Below are 18566 nucleotides of genomic sequence, written 5' to 3' on the forward strand. Positions count from 1 at the left end.
TGAGATTTCTAGTTCTTTTTCACAAGTCAAAATTGATTGAAGACCAATTAGCCCCTGTCCTAAAACTGTTTTTGATATCTATTTTTTTTGTTACCCCTTAGGACATGTCATCGACATTTTGAGGTACCTATTTTGTACTTTCTCTGTGACTGCTCAATTTCATGTTTGGGGGAATGTGCCATAGGGGAGAGTTATCCGGGAGGAATCTTCTCACGGGGGTGGAACTTTCCGTACGGGGATTTTCCGTGGGGAAGTTTTCAGCGGTGGAATTTTCGGCGGGAGAATTTTCCGCGGGGGAAGGCATTCTTCGGGATGGGGGAATTTCCAGTGGGGTTGATTTTTCGATGGGAACACGCTGGCTTCTTAAGGATTCGCTCTTCCGATGAAAAAAAAGCAAACGCGAAAAATACAAAGAAAAAAGAATCACTGAACAACTATTATGACACTTTTTTTCTTCTCTCTTATTTTAATCAGACGATATGAAGAAAAAGCCAAATGCAAACATTCATTTGTTTGCTTGTGTCTAGATTATCTGGATTCTAAGATTGATAACTTATTTTTATATGCATCACATGACAAAAAAACGTCGATAGATGAGTTAGCAAGGACTAGGATTCATTCTCTCAACATGGTTTTGGGTAAGGTTCGATTTATAATTTCTTTTTTCTAGTTATGGACCTATGGTTTATATATATATTAAATAAAAAAAAAACAAGTTTTTTAACTGAAACTAAGGAACGACGTTAAAACTTAAAACGAGCAGAAATTATTCCGTATTTGAATGGGGATGTGCCCCCCTAACACTTTGTTCTTTACGCTTAAGTTTGACTTTCTCGCAACTCTATTTTTTTTAAGCAACGAAAAACTTTAATGTAAAGAGGAAGGCGTTGCATATACGGAATAATTTCTGTTCGTTTTAAGTTTTAACGTCGTTCCTTACTTTCAGTTAAAAAAACTTGAAAACTTTTTTTATTTAATTTTTGAACGTTTTTGAATTAACGCAGGTTTTGATTTTGGCTCACCGTACATGAATAATTAAAACAAAATTTGCATATTAATTTGACTTTTTTTGGTTAAATGGCTTTTTCGAAAGTTGTTTAATTTTATTTACGAACTTTTTTATTAGTAATAAATATACGTAACTTACGAATTAACTTACGTAACGAACTTCTATATTAATAGATTTTTAGTACGTATATTAGGGGGTTCGCCCTCTATTCAATATCTTACTCTTTAAGCTAAAGTTTGAATTTTGTTCCAATTCTTTAAAAATGACCCCTTAATGACAAAGGCCGTTAATTACAATAAATAGCTCTTATTAAAAAACTAAAAAATATTTTACGTAAAAAGCAAGGTGTTGACTAGAGGGTGAACCTAATCATATACTTAACATTTCCTGTTCGTTTTAAGTTTTTGTCTTGCTCCTTCCTTTCAGTTGAAACACTTGTTTTTTTTATATTTAATTTCTAATCTTTTTCTTTAATAACGCTGGGAAGTCCGGCACCCCCTTCATAGCAATGTCGTTTCCCCCATGCAAACTTCCTTCATGGAAAGATCCTCCTATATAACCCCCGGCCTACCAGAAAAAATCCCCTTTGAAAACGTCTGTATACTTCCCAATAACCAATACTATATGTTAACATTGGGTAAAGTTCATAAATTTCAGTCCTCCCCCCGGGGACTTCGGGGGATTAAGCCATCCGAAAAGACATAGTTATCATATTTTCGACCATGCTGAACAAAATGGCTATCTCAAAATTTTGATAGGGTGACTTTCGGAAAAAATGAGCTTGGGCGGGGGCCTAGTTGCCCTCCATTTTTTTGGTCACTTAAAAAGGGCACTAAAACTTTTAATTTCCGTTCCAATGACTCCTCCCACGATATTCTTGGACCACTGGGTCAATACGATCACCCCTGGGGAAAAAAAAACAAAAACAAAAACAAAACAAAAAAACAAATAAACACGCATCCGTGATCTTTCTTCTGGCAAAAAATGCAAAGTTCCACATTTTTTGTAGATAGGTGCTTGAAACCTCTACAGTAAAGTTCTCTGATACGCTGAATATGATGCTGTGATTTTCATTTAGGTTCTATAACTTTAAGGGGGTCTTTCCCCCTTTTTTCAAAAATCAGGCAAATTTTCTCAGGCATGTAACTTTTCATGAGTAAGATTAAAATGGGTGAAACTTATATATTTCAAATCAGCATTTAAATTTGGTTCTTTTGATGTATCTATGGGTATCAAAATTCTGTTTTTTAGAGTTTCGGTTACCATTGAGCCGGGTTGCTCCTTACTTACAGTTCGTTACCACGAACTGTTTGATTACCTCACGCAACCAAAGCGTACCACTGTTCTGCTTCATATCCGTTATTAGATGAGATTTACAATCAGATGTTTCGATTCAAATTGGAAGTGTTGGGCGATAATTTGATTATACGATATATCGATGTTTTAACTATCTATATTTTGTTAGGGGAGAGTCGGGTACGTTGGGACGCGGGTCTGTTGAGACAAGTGTACTTTTGACAGAAAACTTCAAGCTAAAAATCTGCCGCTACTCACACTTCAAACGCCATCTGTTGGACTATCTGTGGATGTAGTATAGTAGCCGCATCTGTAACTTTCTATCACAAAATCTAGGTAAGAATTTTCTATGTGGTTTTGAAAAACGTTTTTGCTTTGCGAAATTTTACGATATTCTTTGGTAAGTAGCTTCTAAAAAATTGGTTATAGTCCGTTAGATAGACAAATTTATGAAATTTTCTATGGTATAAATCTTTTTGTGTTCTTCTATCGTTTAGTGGCTGATCTAATTTTTTTTCGTAAGTTCTTTCACTTTGGTTACCCGGGGACGCGTGTTCCAGGGTACACTGGGACAGGTTCAGTATATTTTGTCTCCCGTTACCCTTGATTGCTTTAGCCTAGAGAACTTTCAAGAGCATGATTCTTGTCTTATCTCGGCTTCTTTCTTTCGTTTTTCTACTCTCGATGGGCCTTGTGTTATTACGTAGCTACAACAATCCCAATAAAAAACTCCCATAAATTAAATATTTTACAATCCGGGCCAATCGTATCCCCCTCAATACATAGAATATACTCCACTAGTTTAAAATAAATTCCAATAATAATTAAGAGAATTACTTCAAATCTATAATCTATAATCTAAAAATTCATAAAAATCCTATACTATTTCTACATTCCCTAAAAATTTACTCAATTTTTTTCATAAAATAGACTCCACTAATTCAAATCTACGACCTCAAATCTAAAACCTATAATCTAATTTTCAAATACTTCAAATCTAAGCTCTATAATTTTTTCTTTATATCATACAAAATCCTATATTATTTCTATATTCCATAAAACTATATTCAATCATAAACTCCATACATTCTAATTATTCAATTAAATTGAAATCTTACCTAATATATAAAATTAGAAGAACTTAAACTCAATATATAAACTAAAAACTCTTTCTTTAGTTTTAGAATGCTAAAAACGAGGAAAGCTGATCCGTCACTTTACGTCTGGAATGAGGAGGACATGAAGAAAGCAGTAGACTTTATGGGATGCCACTTCGAGCAGCTGCTGAAGTTTACAATGTCAAGCGGTCAACTCTTAGCAGATATGTTACTGCGTTTTGTAACAGAACAGATGAAGAAAAAGAAGAGTTTAGTTACACTCCCGCCTATGACAACAGGCGAGTATTTACGATTGAGCAGGAGCTTCAACTTGAAGAGTACATCCTTCAAGCAGCCCGAATGCACTATGGTCTCTCCAGGAAGAGAGCCAGAGAGCTTGCATGGCTTATGGCGAAACGAAACGGACTTGCATATCCCTAAAGTTGGGACTCAAAAAAGTTTGCAGCCAAAGACTGATTATATGGTTTTGTTAGATAGCATCCTTCGATTTTGCCCCCAAGACCAGAACCTACATGCATCCAGAGAAATATTGGTTTCAATAGTGCTGCTGTTGACACCTGTTACAGGAATCTCGGATAGTTGTATTCAAAATACAAGTTCCCTGCTTGCCGAATATTCAACCTCGATGATACTGGGCTCACGAATGTCCAGACCAAGTGTTAAAGAGTGCTGAGCCCGAAGGGAGTAAAGCAGCTTTGTGCTACGACTTCCCAAGAGAGAGGAAAGCTGGTGACCATGGTGGGCATTATAATTGCCATGGAAGGATTTATTCCAGCCTTTCTGATTATTCCAGCACACGAGCACGTTTTGTAGAAAGGCTTCTTGATGGAGCCCCCCCCCACAGACTGCTGGAATAGCAAGTGGCAAGCCTGGAAATACTTGGATGACAAAGGATCTGTTTTTGCTGTATTTCGAGCACTTTGTATCGCATGTTCACCCATCTCCTGAGAATTCTGTCTTGATTCTGATGGACAATCATGAAAGTCACACCAGTTACGATGCAACCTCGTTGGCCAAAGAAAAGGGAATACATTTACTTACTTTCCCGCCGCACACATCATCCAGGTTGCAGCCTCTCGACGTTTTGGTTTATGGACCTTTTAAATAATTACTGGTCGCATGAAATGAAGAACTGGTTGAGACTTCACCCTGGTTAAACAGTGACGGAATATGAGATCAATAAATTATTGGGGGTTGCTTTTCCTAAGGCCTTATCTCAGAGTAACATCACTAGCGGATTCTCAAAGCCTGGAATTTTCCCGCTGAATACTGGAGTGTGGCAGAAGTCTGACTTTCTTCCTGCTTTGCGACAAGAAGATACTACTGAGCCATGAAATCAGTCTGCCGCTGTTGACGAAAATTTACCAGATCCGCAAGAGCTTTGGTTGAGCCAGAGTCCCATTACTACAACCCATTCAACCTCGTTTGTTGTGCCAGAAGACATTATACCCTTGCCAAGAAGGGAAGCTACAAACAGAAAGACAAACAGAAAGGAGTATCCAAGATATTGACTTCTACATCGGTGAAAGACTCGATCCAAGCTGCAGAAAACGAAAAGAAGGCTAAAAAGAGAAGAAGGATCTCAAGAAATGCAAGAAAGCGGCTCTTGCCAAAAAGCCAAAGATTCAGAAGAAAACTACCAAGAGATTGCTGACGTTCAGTGACGAGAGCGGAGATGAATCGGGACCAGGGGATTTTGAGCTTGACGACAACTCTGATGACTCGTTCTGCTCTGAAGATTCCCGATTGGCGGAAGAGGAGCCTGTGACTCCTAGTATCTGGTCCGGTGACTTTGTTCTAGTCGAGTGCAAGGGAGAAAAGGGATCGAAATTCTACACTGGTGAAGTGCTTCAGGCCGAGCCAGACAGCTACACTGTCAATTTTATGAAACGAAACGTTCCAGCCTGGAGGTTTACGTTTCCGAATGAGCGCTATGAAGTGTTTGTCGATAGATCAGAAGTAGTGATGAAATTACGAGTTCTAATGGTCTCGGGCGGAACTAAACGCATTGCCAAGATGATCAGCTTTGATGAAGACCTGACCAAGTACTCTGTTGAATAATTTTTTAAATAAGTTTATTGTATTTTTACAGCTTTATACCACAAAATATACGAAATTTTAATTGATTTATCATGGTGTCCCAAAGTACCCACCACCCTGACCCATAGTACCCGCAAAAGTGGTACTCTTGGACAAAACGGGACCCTCTGAAAAATAAGTCTTGCTAATTTTACAGCGAGCATTAAAAATCTGAGAAAAATTCCAGTAAAAGCCAAATGATTTTGCCACAGATTGATGTTTGATACAAGAAAATTGGACTGTAAATGTAGGAGATATTGAGCTTTAAGTTGAACTTGTCCCAGGGTTCCCAACTCTCCCCTATATCGATTTCGATATCTCCGGTCTTTTTTTCTTTTTTTTTTTTTTTTGCTCAAATTAATTAGCTCTTCGTCTTGCTGAAGTTCAATAACAAAAATTTTAATTATAGATTATTTTGCACAATTTTTTTCCAAATATTGAATAATATAAAAATAAGCTTCTATGACATAAATGCTTACCACAAAAATCTATATTTGAAATTACACGGGCTCAGCCTCCAGAAAAAAAAAACAACTGGCAATTTTTGGCGTTTAAAAATCAGCAGCATTTCAATGTTTTCTCCTGAGAATGGTTTGTTCCTTTGAGTGATTAAACAGAAAAGAGCAGGCTTTTACAACTGAAAGTAAGGATGAACATTAAAACTTAAACGAACAGAAATTATTACGTATATGAGGAGGATATCCCCTCCACAATACCTCGCTCTTCACACTAACGCTATTTAGAATTGTCAAAAACCTTCTTATTCTAATTTAAGGAACCTTGTGTTTCACTTGTTGTTCGTAAAGGATTGGGATATAAATTCATACTTTAGCATAAAGAGCGAAGTATTTAAGAGGGGACATCTCCCACATCCCACCACTGAAAATTACGCCATAGAAAATTCACCTCCCCGAAAAATGTCTGTTTACTTCCCAGTAACAAAAGCTATGCGTATAACAAAGCTAGGCAATAGGATTTTTTTTGAATTAAATAAAAAAAGCAAGTTTTTTTTAGCTGAAAGTAAGGAACGACACTAAAACTCAAAATTAACAGAAATTTTTCCGTATATGAAAGAGGTTGTTCCCTCCTCAACACCTCGCTCTTTACACTATAGTTGGACTCTATATCACAACTCTACTTTTTAAAACAATGACAACTTTAGCGTGAAGAGCGAGGCGTTGAGGAGGGGACAATCCCCTTGTATACGGAATAATTTCTGGTCGTTTTAAGTTTTAATGTCGCTCCTTACTTTCAGTAAAAAAAAATCTTTTTTTAATTTATTTTCTGAACGTTTTTCAACTAATGTAGGTTCAAACTTGGCTCACCGTACATGAAAAATTAAAACAAATTTGCATATTATTTGTGCGAATTTACTGATTCATTCAGTAATTTCAGTAAATTCAGTAAACTGACATAATTGTCAGTTTAATATATATATATATATATATATGCTGATATTTATTCCTTAAAATCTTAATTAATGTTTGTTTTCTTGAGGTTATAAAAGTGAAAACATTTAAAAGAATTTTTTCAGTAAAGTGCAATTTTCAATAAAGCAAAAATTATATTCTGGCTTTTAGAAAGCATACGGTTTAGAACCCTACCCAGATTAATTTCTGCTTGTTTTGAGTTTGACTTATTTTAAATCCTGTTTGTTTGTGGGTTTCATTTATTTATTGATCCTAAAGAGAATCCTAGAGATTATCCTTTAGGAGAGAATCCTAAAGATTATCCTTTTCGGCCAACCGTATAGGCCTAAACGGCTAGCAGGTCGTCCGCGGTTGGAGTGGAAGGACGTCATAAAAAAGATTTAAAGGAAAAGGGAACTTTTAGCGAGGGTGTAAAGAGGGAGGCTTTGAACAGATTGGGATGTCGGAGGAGCGTGCGTAGCTGTGTTAGCCTTAAGTGGCTTGGTGCTGCGGTGAGTTGTTAGTAGTAGTAGTAGTAGTATTGATTATTATAAACATTTTAATAACAAATACAAAATTATTGACAACATCAGTGCCAGCCCGGAAGTATTACGGTTTCTGCCAATGTGGAGATGTTCCGGCAGAATTTTCCAGAGGCTATTTTTTTTTTTGTTGTTTTGATTTTTTGAGACATAATTTCCACGGAAAGGGACATTTCTGGAATGATTGAGAAACCGATAAGAGAATAAAATCTTATTAAAATGAAAGAAAGCTAAGAAGAATTTTTCAGGCTGAATCGTCCGTAAGCAAATTTACAAGGAGGGGGATTCTTAGCGAGGATAGAACTGTCTGGAGGTCCTGCCATTAATAATTTATCATCTAAACTTCTTAGTAGTCAACAGAAGGCAATTTTGTCGAAAGGTTCTAAATTCTGTTTTCCAACACCGATTTCATATTCAAAATAATTTCTAAGTTGGAGTCAGGGATTACGGCTTCTATTTATATTTTAATTAAATATTTAATCTATAGAGATAATTAGGTTAAGTATTTAATAAGATACATTCTTGGCAGCCTGTTTTCCATAATTCTGTGTTGTAGTTTCCATAATTTTGTTACTAAAGTATTATAATTTCATCAAATTTTAGTATATTTCATTATGACAAACTTCAGTTCTTTTGTGTGGTTGCTATAACATGTAATCTAAGTACCGTAATTTCTATCACTATTTGGAAATCTGCTTTCATTTTATTGTTTTGGGTTTATTGTCTTAACTTATGCTCCTGGCCTCCCCCAGGCCACTCAGCGTGGCCCCAGGTGGAGATAGGGAAACGCCCTACAAATATGTAGGGTACCTCCATAGGAGGCACGGACCATGGAGGGACCTTCTTCCTGCGGTCCATAATAGAAACTGGGGTCCATAATAGGACCCTCACCCGGGGTATAAGTACAGGTGGAGGAGGAGGAAAGCCCCTCAAATGTACACTCAATAGGGCCCACCGATGTGTCCACAAGTCCCATGAGCTAAAAACCTTCTCCCAGTTACGGTTTAAATTGCATGGTGATGCAGAACATCATCGTGGGAGGATCCTCTATAGGAGGAAAACTGCGGCAGGGCGTAAGATCCAGATCTATGGATAACGGTCTCTGCAAAGGGCTACCTCGACCCTTTCGGGGTACCTGCAAGACTACTGATCATTACTTTTCCTGAGGCCAAAATAATTTCAATGATTTAATAAACACGAAATTGAAAATGTTATCGTAGCAACTTCAAAAAAGGCTCATTCAATTGGAAATTGAAAGGGCTAGTGCCCTTTTTAATAGGCTAGCCGAAACTAATCGGAGGGCAACTAACCTCCCTCTCACACCCACCATGTCCCCAAACACATCCGATCAGAATTTTGAGATAGCCATTTTTTTCAACGCAGTTGAAAGTTCTGGATCTTCTGTCTTTGAGGAGGATATCTTCCCCCACACATCCCTGAGGGCAAGGGTTGTAAGTTATGCCCATGGGGCATACAAGGTTTTGTATAGAGCGTTGTAAAAGAAACTTCGAAAACTTCGAAGGGCTAGTGCACTTTTTATTAGTCAAAAGGGATTGGAGGAAAACTAACAATCCTCCCACGCCCACCATTTCCCCAAAAACATCCAATAAAAATTTTGAGATAGTCATTTTGTTCAACGTAGGTGAAAAGTCCGGAAATTATGTTTTTGAAGATTACACTTCCCCTACAGCCCTCAGCGCAAGGGTTGTGAGTTATACCCTGGGGGATATAAGGTTTAATAGAAAGCGTTGTCGTAGAAACTTCAAAAAGAGCTCTTTCGATTGGAAATTGAAAGCGCTAGTGCCCCATTTATCGAAAAGTGATTGGAGGGCAATTAACACCCCCACTCACGCCCAACATTTCCCCAAACATTTTCCATCAACATTTTGACATGGCCAGTTTGTTCAACGTAGTTGAAAGGTCTGAAAATTATGTCTTTGAGGATGACAACCCTCTCCCCGTAGCTCTCATGACAAGGGTCGTAAGTTATGCCCGCCCTTGGGGCATATAGGGTTTTTATAGAAGGTTTTGTCGCAGAAGCTTTAAAAAGGGCTCATTCGATTGGAAATTAAGAGATTAGTGCCTTTTTTATTAGTCGAAAGTGATCAGAGGGCAAAGGTCTCCCTCCACGCCTGTCATTTCTCCAAACACTCCCAATCAAAATTTTGACATAGCCATTTTGTTAAGCCTATCAAAATAGATCTGTAAATTTGTCTTTGAGGATAACAAATCCCCCCAGCCGTCAGGGCAAGGGTTGTAAGTTATGCCCTGGGGACATATAGGGTTTTATAGAAAGTGTAGCTATATAAACTTCAAAGGATGCTCATTGGATTGGTAATCAGACGCTCTAGTGCTCTTTTTAAGAGTCAAAGTGATCAGAGGGCAGCTACCCTCTCCCCTACACACACGTTATATTGTCCCGAAATGTATGTAATAGAAATTTTGAGATAGCCATTCTATTCAAAATAATCTAAATATCATATAACAAGGCTTTTGTGATCAGAGGGCAGCTACTGCCTCCACTCTACACGCACGTCTTATTGTCCCGAAATGCGTCTAATAGAAATTTTCAGATAGTCATTCTATTCAAAATAGTCTAAATATCCTATAACAAGGCTTTTGGGGTTGAAACAAACCCCAGAAATTAGGGGCAAGGGTTGATGCCCAGGGAGTATTAAAGGATTTTATGGAAGTAATGGTTGTTTAACTTCAGAAAGGGCTCAGTCTTTCTCCCTGAAAAAGACTATGTCAATATAAAACGAACAAAAAGTAACCAAAAAACTTTTTTCACAAAATAAGTTTTTCAAAAAAAAACTAATGAACTCCATTAAACCAAAAATGAACAAAAATAGAATCAAATAATCTACTAAGCATACAACTACCACAAACCTTGCCCTGACGGCTGGGGGGATTTGTTCTCCTCAAAGACAAATTTCAAAACCTTTTTTGATAGGCTTAACAAAATGGCTATATCAAAATTTTAATTGGAAGTGTTTGGAGAAATGGCAGGCGTGGAGGGAGACCTTTGCCCTCTGATCACTTTCGACTAATAAAAAAGGCACTAATCCTTTAATTTCCAATGGAATGAGCCCTTTTTAAAGCTTATGTGACAAAACTTTCTATAAAAACCCTTATATGCCCCAAGGGCGGGCATAACTTACGACCCTTGTCATGAGAGCTACGGGGAGAGGGTTGTCATCCTCAAAGACATAATTTCCAGACCTTTCAACTACGTTGAACAAAATGGCCATATCAAAATGTTGATGGAAAACGTTTGGGGAAATGTTGGGCGTGAGAGGGGGTGTTAGTTGCCCTCCAATCACTTTTCGATAGATGGGGAACTAGTGCTTTCAATTTCCAAACGAATAAGCTCTTTTTGAAGTTTCTACGACAACGCTTTCTATTAAACCTTATATGCCACCCCTGGGCTGAGGGCTGTAGGGGAAGTGTCATCCTCAAACACATAATTTCCAGATTTTTCAACTACGTAGAACAAAATATCTATCTAAATATATTTATTGTATGTTTTTGGGGGTATTGTGGTCGTGTGAGGATTGTTAATTCTGCTCCAGTGCCTTTCGACTAATAAAAATTACACTATACCTTCGAAGTTTTCCAAGTTTCCGTGAGAACAGTCTATAAAAAAACCTTATATGCCCCCAGAGCATAACTTACAACCCTTGCCCTGAGGGGTGTGTGGGGGAAGATATCCTCCTCAAAGACATAATATCCAGAACTTTAAACTACGTTGAAAAAAATGGCTGTCTCAAAATTTCGATTGGATGTGTTTGGGGAAATGGTGGGCGTGAGAAGGGGGTTAGTTGCCCTTCATTCAGTTTTGACTAGCCTATTAAAAAGTGCACCAGCCCTTTCAATTTCCAATTGAATGAGCCTTTTTTGAAGTTGCTACGATAACATTTTCAATTTCGTGTTCTTTAAATCAAACAAATTATTTCTGCCTCAGGAAAAGTAATGATCCCGGATACCAGTGCAGGACGGGGATCACATATCTTCTCAAGTCTACATCGAAGTGCTTAAGCCGGCATAGAACCGGACAGCAAGAAGTCCCTGGGACTTCCATGAATAAAGGCCTTGTGCAATCCTGGGCCCATCTTGGTCACAACATGGTTTTCAGCACTTGGCGATGCTCTTCTATTAACAAGAGTCGAAATCCTGCACCTACAATCTCAAGCCTATTACCTCCGACTCATTATATATTCATGCCTACAAATATTATGCTACTGGGAATCGATGATGTATATATATTTTTTTTTTTTTTTAAATAAACCCATTGTTACTACGGGGATTCAGCCCGTAGTAGATAAATTAGCTAGGAAGAGGTTTTCCAGCCCGAAGACGCCCTTCAAAACATACCAAGCCCAGAAGAATTGTCCATTGGTCAGAATCTTATGCAAATGCTGTGTCGTTTACTGGGCTAAAATTTTCTCGAGGGGCGCCACGCCTCAAGTGGGATTAGAGTTGACCGCAAGGTCCCCAGTCTTGCAGGTACCCCGAAAGGGTCGAGGTTGCCCTTTGCAGAGACCGTTATCCATAGATCTGGATCTTAGGCCCTGCCGCAGTATTCCTCCTATAGAGGATCCTCCCACGATGATGTTCTGCATCACCATGCAATTTAAACCGTTACTGGGAGAACGTTTGTAGCTCATGGGACTTGTGGACACATCGGTGGGCCCTATTGAGTGTACATTTGAGGGGCTTTCCTCCTCCTCCGCCTGTACTTATACCCCGGGTGAGGGTCCTATTATGGACCCCAGTTTCTATTATGGACCGCAGGAAGAAGGTCCCTCCATGGTCCGTGCCTCCTATGAGGGTACCCTAAATATCGGAGGGTGTTCCCATATCTCCACCTGGGGCCACGCTGAGTGGCCTGGGGGAGGCCAGGAGCATAAGTTAAGACAATAAACCCAAAACAATAAAATGAAAGCAGATTTCCAAATAGTGATAGAAATTATGGTACTTAGATTACATGTTATGGCAACCACACTAAAGAACTAAAGTTAGTCATAGTGAAATATACCAAAATTTGATGAAAATATAATACTTTAGTTATCAAAATTATGGAAACTAAAACACAAAATTATGGAAAACAGGCTGCCAAGAATGTATCTTATTAAATACTTAACCTAATAATCTCTATAGATTAAATATTTAATTAAAAAATCAATGGAAGCAATAATACCCGACTCCACCTTAGAAGTTATTTTTGGATGTAAAATTGGTGTTGGAAAACAGAATTTAGAACCTTTCGACAAAATTGCCTCGTGTTGACTACTAAAGGTTTTGATGATAAATTCTTAATGGCAGGACTTAGACAAGAACAAGGAAAAGAATCATCCGAACCCAAGGACTTCTCCAACAAAAGTCTACTAAACTTGTCGACCAAACAAACTTTTGATAGATGAATGTAAGAATGGATCAACAAAAACAGTGTGACAAGAGATAAGAAAACTAGAAACAATATATATGTAAGAAACAATGTATCTGTAACGATAATGACTTTAGTCGGGAAACAAGCATGGAACTTCTCCTGAAGTAGGCTATTTACCTAAATGACTTTGTCGTTGATGTCCGGGTCGGAGCAAATGGCATCGAATTCGTAGATTCCAGCGACCGATCCAGCAACCGAACGTAGAAATCGAATCTCTTGTTAGTGGTCGTATAGTAGTTTTGACTCGTTAGGTTTTGAAAATTGCTGAATTTGCTTCCCAGAAAATTATGAAATGATCGGAATTCTGGAGGGGTCCTAGGGACCACGGTACATCATAGAAGTCTGTAAGATTTGTTAAGATCAATTCAAGTATGCTACCACTTTGATGGGTCGGTATTGTGACAACTTGCCGCAAATGTAGGACACTGGAAACCCACTGTTTGTTTGTTTGGTTAAAGTCACAAGCAATCACAAAGGCAGGAGAGCCTTACTTTTGGCGCATTTTGTCTACGAAAAACTGTATGTACTCAATAAGTTCAAACCTGTTCTTTGCACTCTCTGGGTAATAGACCGAAGCGATTATCAAACACAAGAATATTCTTGATAAATGTGTTGGTTTATATTCCGTCCACAATATCTCATGGTCGGAGTCAATTGGATCGCTTAACAGCTTTGACGGTAGATCTTTCCGAAAGTAAAGTCCTACACCACCTCCATGCCGATTCATGCCACGGTCGCGACGAGTATTAAAGTAGCCAGTGTAGCCCATAATGCGCACTCACTCAGAAGTAAAGTCACGGCATTCACTTATTATTGCGAATGAGGCGTTGTTCTGCTTGATTATAACTTCCAGTTCGTCGATTTTATTGTTCAAGGAACGCGCGCTACATACGAGTACATTAGGCTTAGGCAGCTTTTGTTTAGCTGTAAAACACTCAGGACGAAGAGCAGGAGGCGTTTTTTCACAGTTGCTAATCACAACCGGTTCATTACAGAGCCTGGAGGCTCTTTAGCCACATCATAGACCACGAGCAGATAATTAGTTTTTTCTTGCTTGTCCATTTAGAAAATATTCATAGCATAAATACATCTTGTTGTATCAGGTTGTTGTTGCTGCTGTTAAATAAGTGATTTAACCGTTAGTTGTATCAAGCATTGCAGGAATTTATTTCTGGAGGGTTTACATTTTTAAGTTGGTGGAGGATTAAAAAAACAAAAAACATGCTAATCATATGAAAATAAAGGAAATAAGGGTTAATAATTGTAATTTTTTTTGGAGGGACCAAAAGCCTCTAGTACACTCACTTGATCAGACCCTGAATGCAAGGTTTTTTTGAGGGGGGGGGGTTCATTATTGAAGAGCTTAATTAAAAACAAAAACTGACGAGTTGTATGGAAAATATTAGATATGTCAGGACAGTACGTAAGAATCAAAAAATGTCTAGGGGGTTGGTGGGATCCAGAGGCCTCCCCCAGCTTGTTTGCCTGGCAAGAACCATTCCTTTGTCAGTTAGTTGAATTTTGTATGTAATAATTTTAAAAAGCACAGCTAGAAGTGTTTTCTTGTAATTTTCCAGACTCAGTGAGGCAATTTCTAATCTCGATTGGGGTGCAGTTTCCGTATTTTCACTAATCTATTATGCAATAAAAAGGTTTTGAAAATCAATCTTATCCTACGGATGTGTAAATAAAAAAAAAATCTATAAGGTCTCAGCGCGAGTTCCAGCAGGATCCAGGCCTGGCATTCTAGCCCCCTACCACTCTTTTTAATGGCCCTGTATCTGCATTTATATTCATACTATACGACGAGCCAGATTTTACAGCTCTTTGTCTAGCCTCTCTTCAGTCACTGGGGCCTTCAATCTTCAGAGACTGTACGCGATTGAATTGAAGTTATCAAGTATTTTGCAATAGGTTGCATAGGTTGCATAAAGACATGGCTAATTGTAGACAGAGAAAAGCCAAGACAGGTCCAAGTAATTGAGAGGCAAATGTTTATATTACTAGGGCACGGGTAAATGGCAGGAGTATGCATGACTCTCTTATTGGACACATACTGGTGCACAGGCCTTTGACCCTTGAAATGGTCTTCCATTCACTCAGGCTAGGATGCCTTCGCTGGTTACCCTCACTTCATTCAGGCTCGTATTCGGTCCTTCGGCCATCGAAGGTGGCCCTCCCTTCTCTAGGGCTTGTGCTTTAGCCTTCGGCCCTCGCAGATGGGAGGGTGACCCCTCTAATAGCAGGGTCCCTGTCTTCTTTATAATAGTTTGTGCTGAGATGCACATCATTTTGGCCAAGTGTCATATGGGGAAAGAATTATTAGATAAAAACACAATACTTTTGCAATCATTTATTTTTCACCAATTAGGTTTGGTTTTGTTGGAATCATAAATCTTTTCTCTTTTTTAACTTTTAGAAAATGGCTGTGGGTGTTTTGCGGCTCGCTACATTATGGCAGTCATGTCCTTTTTTGGGTTTACTCTTGTCTACATGCTAAGGACAAATGTAAACTTAGCTATAGTGGCCATGGTTAACTATACAGCACTTGCCAACTCATCTAAACCACCGGAAGATTCCACTCAGTGCATTGTAGAAGGGGGGAATTCAAGTGGCCTTTTGGATCCAAATGACGATGGGCCCTTTGTTTGGAACGAATCTGTCCAATCCTTAGTTTCAAGTGCCTTTTTTTGGGGCTACTTGATAACAAACCTACCAGGTGGAAGAATTGCTGAGCTTTTCGGAGCCAAATGGCTTTTCATGGGGTCTCAAGTTTTGTGCGGCATCATAAATCTGTTAATGCCTGTAGCAGCGTATGGGGCAAATGGAGGACCTGGATTCATCATTGCGACAAGAGCTCTGTTGGGAGCTGCTCAGGTTAGAATATCAGTTTTTTAGTGTAACACCTGCAAATTTACTTTTTTTTTCTGTTTGTTTATTTATTGTTTTTTGTCCGTGTTATAAACGCTTGTTTGTAAAAAAAATACTTGTTTTAAAATCCTTTTCTAATATCATTTAATCTTTTTTTAAGTGATTCTAGATTTGAAACAATATTTTCAGTACTAATATGACCATACAATATATACCCCTAATAAAAAAGTTACTAGATGTAATGAAAAGCAAACCCATCTAGAAAATCTAGTAAAAACAGGTGTGAAATCGATCAATAAATTAGAAAAAAACAATAAATTTATTTAAGTAGCCGATTTTTTTTCGAATTTGTGAAGACTAATCTGATCACCTGTTCGGTCTTTGCTCTAGAGATATTATCCAAATGAGAAACTGGCATTGAGCGACATTGTGTTTCGCGTCATATGGTACACAAGATAGTTTGAAACTAATAGGAACGCATAATGATATCAAGCTCACTTTTTATTCCTCAGTACTTCATTCGTTCAGAAAAGACGACAGGTGGTTTTATGAAACTCTGTCAAAATATGCTTGGTAGTGTTGGCTTTTTGTTTCCTTGAACATGCTAAACAAGTTTATACTAAAATACAGTCGGATAACCCTAATTTCATAGCAGTCGAGCTTTTGACCCGCAGAAAGCAATTTTTAAAGTAGTGAAAAGTTCATCACTTCCTTCCCTTCAACAGAGATTCAAACACTTTTCTACAAGAGATTGTAAAACTCTAAAGACTGTGAAACTTAAACTAAGAAAATGAACAAGCTAGGGGATTTGAGCAGCAAATATGAAACATCCAATTGGTATCAGAGTATCCCCAAAAGTTTTTAAGAAGTTCGTAAAACCACAAATGAAAGGGGTAAGTCAATGATTGGTTTTTGAAAATTTGCCAAGCGTGGCAGGACTATGCCAAATATTGTGGGTACTATGCCACACGTGGCGGGACAGTGCAGCAAATGTTCCAATTCTTCAGTCTGAATATGGTAAGAATCAATTGAAGAAACCGCCCCAAATACTGACACAGTTACAGCTCCCAACTTGCCTCCAAGACTCTTAACTTACCTCCAAGACTCTAACTTTGTTTGGGATTAGTTGATTCAGCCAGTCGTAGTAATTGGTATAATAAAATGGAAGGGTTTAATTTACCAAGAGTTCCTATACGTCATTCAAAATAAGCTATGGAAATAGTGAATGATTGCAGCTTTGGTGGTGTTTTTTGTCTGCTTCTCAACTTGAGCTTTATTTACCGATTGTTCATAGTTATTATTTGCACTATATAAAAATAAAATTGTAATGCGTGTCATCGACGAAAAAACAAATATATTGAAAGTAAGAGTACTTGAAAAGATGTAAAAAAAAACACGAAGGAGTATGATATGATATTGATTTATTACCTGCCAAAACTGTAAAAATTGCAATGAGCGGCAGAGCATAAGAAAATAATAAACAAAAGACAAACTTCAGAATACAATTTAACACGGATTTTTAAATAGAATTGCTCAACATCGGCATTCAAATAACATATTTATCTCTTTCTGTTCTAAAAGAGTTCCCCAGGGATGACCAGGAATCAGGATTTCTTATGAAAATTCGCTGCTTTGATTGGACCTGCCAGAGTGGGGTCTATCAGTCCGAATCAACTGACCAAATTCCAGTTTTTGGACCATGATGGAAGCCGAAGTAAATACTTCGCGTATTTAAAATAAATTATGCGCAGCTTCTTCTTCTCTGTCTGTGTAAAACAATTCCAAACGGATAAATGTAGAAAATCTTCGGCAAAACAAATGCATTATGCAATTGCGCTAGAATGTGGCGACTAAATTTTTTTACCTTGCTGGGGACAAGCTTTTCATAAAAAGAATGAACGTTAGTAGAAGTGACCCTAAAGCTCCCACGAGTACACCAAATATGGGCATAGAGTCATTAGGGAGAACACGGGGTTAATGGGGTCAATGACCTCTTTTTTCCAAGGTCGATTTATTTGTTGTTGTTGTTGTAAGTGCACGCTCTCAGCGAATGTCATGGTGTCCAGAAATAGAAAACAGCATTTGTTGTTGTTGCTCGAGCCATATGTTATGAGTTTCCCCGGAAACAGTTAGATCACGTGTTTCCTTCTCAGCCAATCAGCGAGTCGGTTACATCCTCCTTCTCAACCAATCAGAGGCCTGCTTACATATAATTTTACCCATTACATAACAAATCGCCCTTGAGATTTCGTATATAACGGACATGCAATGTGATTAAATTATCAGAAAGTATTTTGACACAATGGAAACAACAATGGATAATATTGATGATTTAGAAGCCTTGGCAACTACAATTTACCATGTAAGTTCCGTTTTAGTACATTTTCAAATAAAATTATTTTCCTTGGACATCCTCCAGTATATTCAGCTAAAACATAAATATATTCCTTTACCCCAACCCCCCCCCCCCAAACCATACAAACATCATTATAATCAATGGAAAACATAAAATATATTCTTTTTACCCTAACCCCCTCCCACCATTGTTTTACAACCCCAAATTCTCGCAAAAAGAAATAATTATCCTTTCGTTAAATTTTGGTTTTTCTCAATTGTAATCTTTTTTCTAACTGAGACACCCATCACTCTGTTGTTATTAGCTCGCTCTGATTTGATACAAGACTCCAATGTGAGGCCTATAATTAGCTGTCACCCTTTTTCCGGTGTGTTCACGCTATCGGTCTATTCAAAGGGTTTTGTTTTGGCTGTCAAATTAAAACAGTTTTAAGCAAA

General features: G+C 38.0%; 1 protein-coding gene across 1 annotated transcript in view; it reads left to right on the forward strand.

Annotated features, from left to right (window-relative positions):
* Positions 1–538: 538 nt before the first annotated feature.
* Positions 539–18566, forward strand: part of LOC148956404 (putative inorganic phosphate cotransporter) — a 72906-nt gene continuing 54878 nt past the window's right edge. Inside the window, exons 1-2 of the mRNA XM_089107985.1 lie at positions 539–638; positions 15322–15779. Of these exons, the coding sequence (XP_088964111.1) occupies positions 629–638; positions 15322–15779 (468 nt within the window). The 5' untranslated portion in view covers positions 539–628. The remainder of the gene's footprint in view (positions 639–15321; positions 15780–18566) is intronic.

Source organism: Artemia sp. Qi Xiang Cuo, chromosome 1 (assembly GCF_049724085.1).
Source record: "Artemia sp. Qi Xiang Cuo chromosome 1, ASM4972408v1, whole genome shotgun sequence".
NCBI classification, from domain to species: domain Eukaryota; kingdom Metazoa; phylum Arthropoda; class Branchiopoda; order Anostraca; family Artemiidae; genus Artemia; species Artemia sp. Qi Xiang Cuo.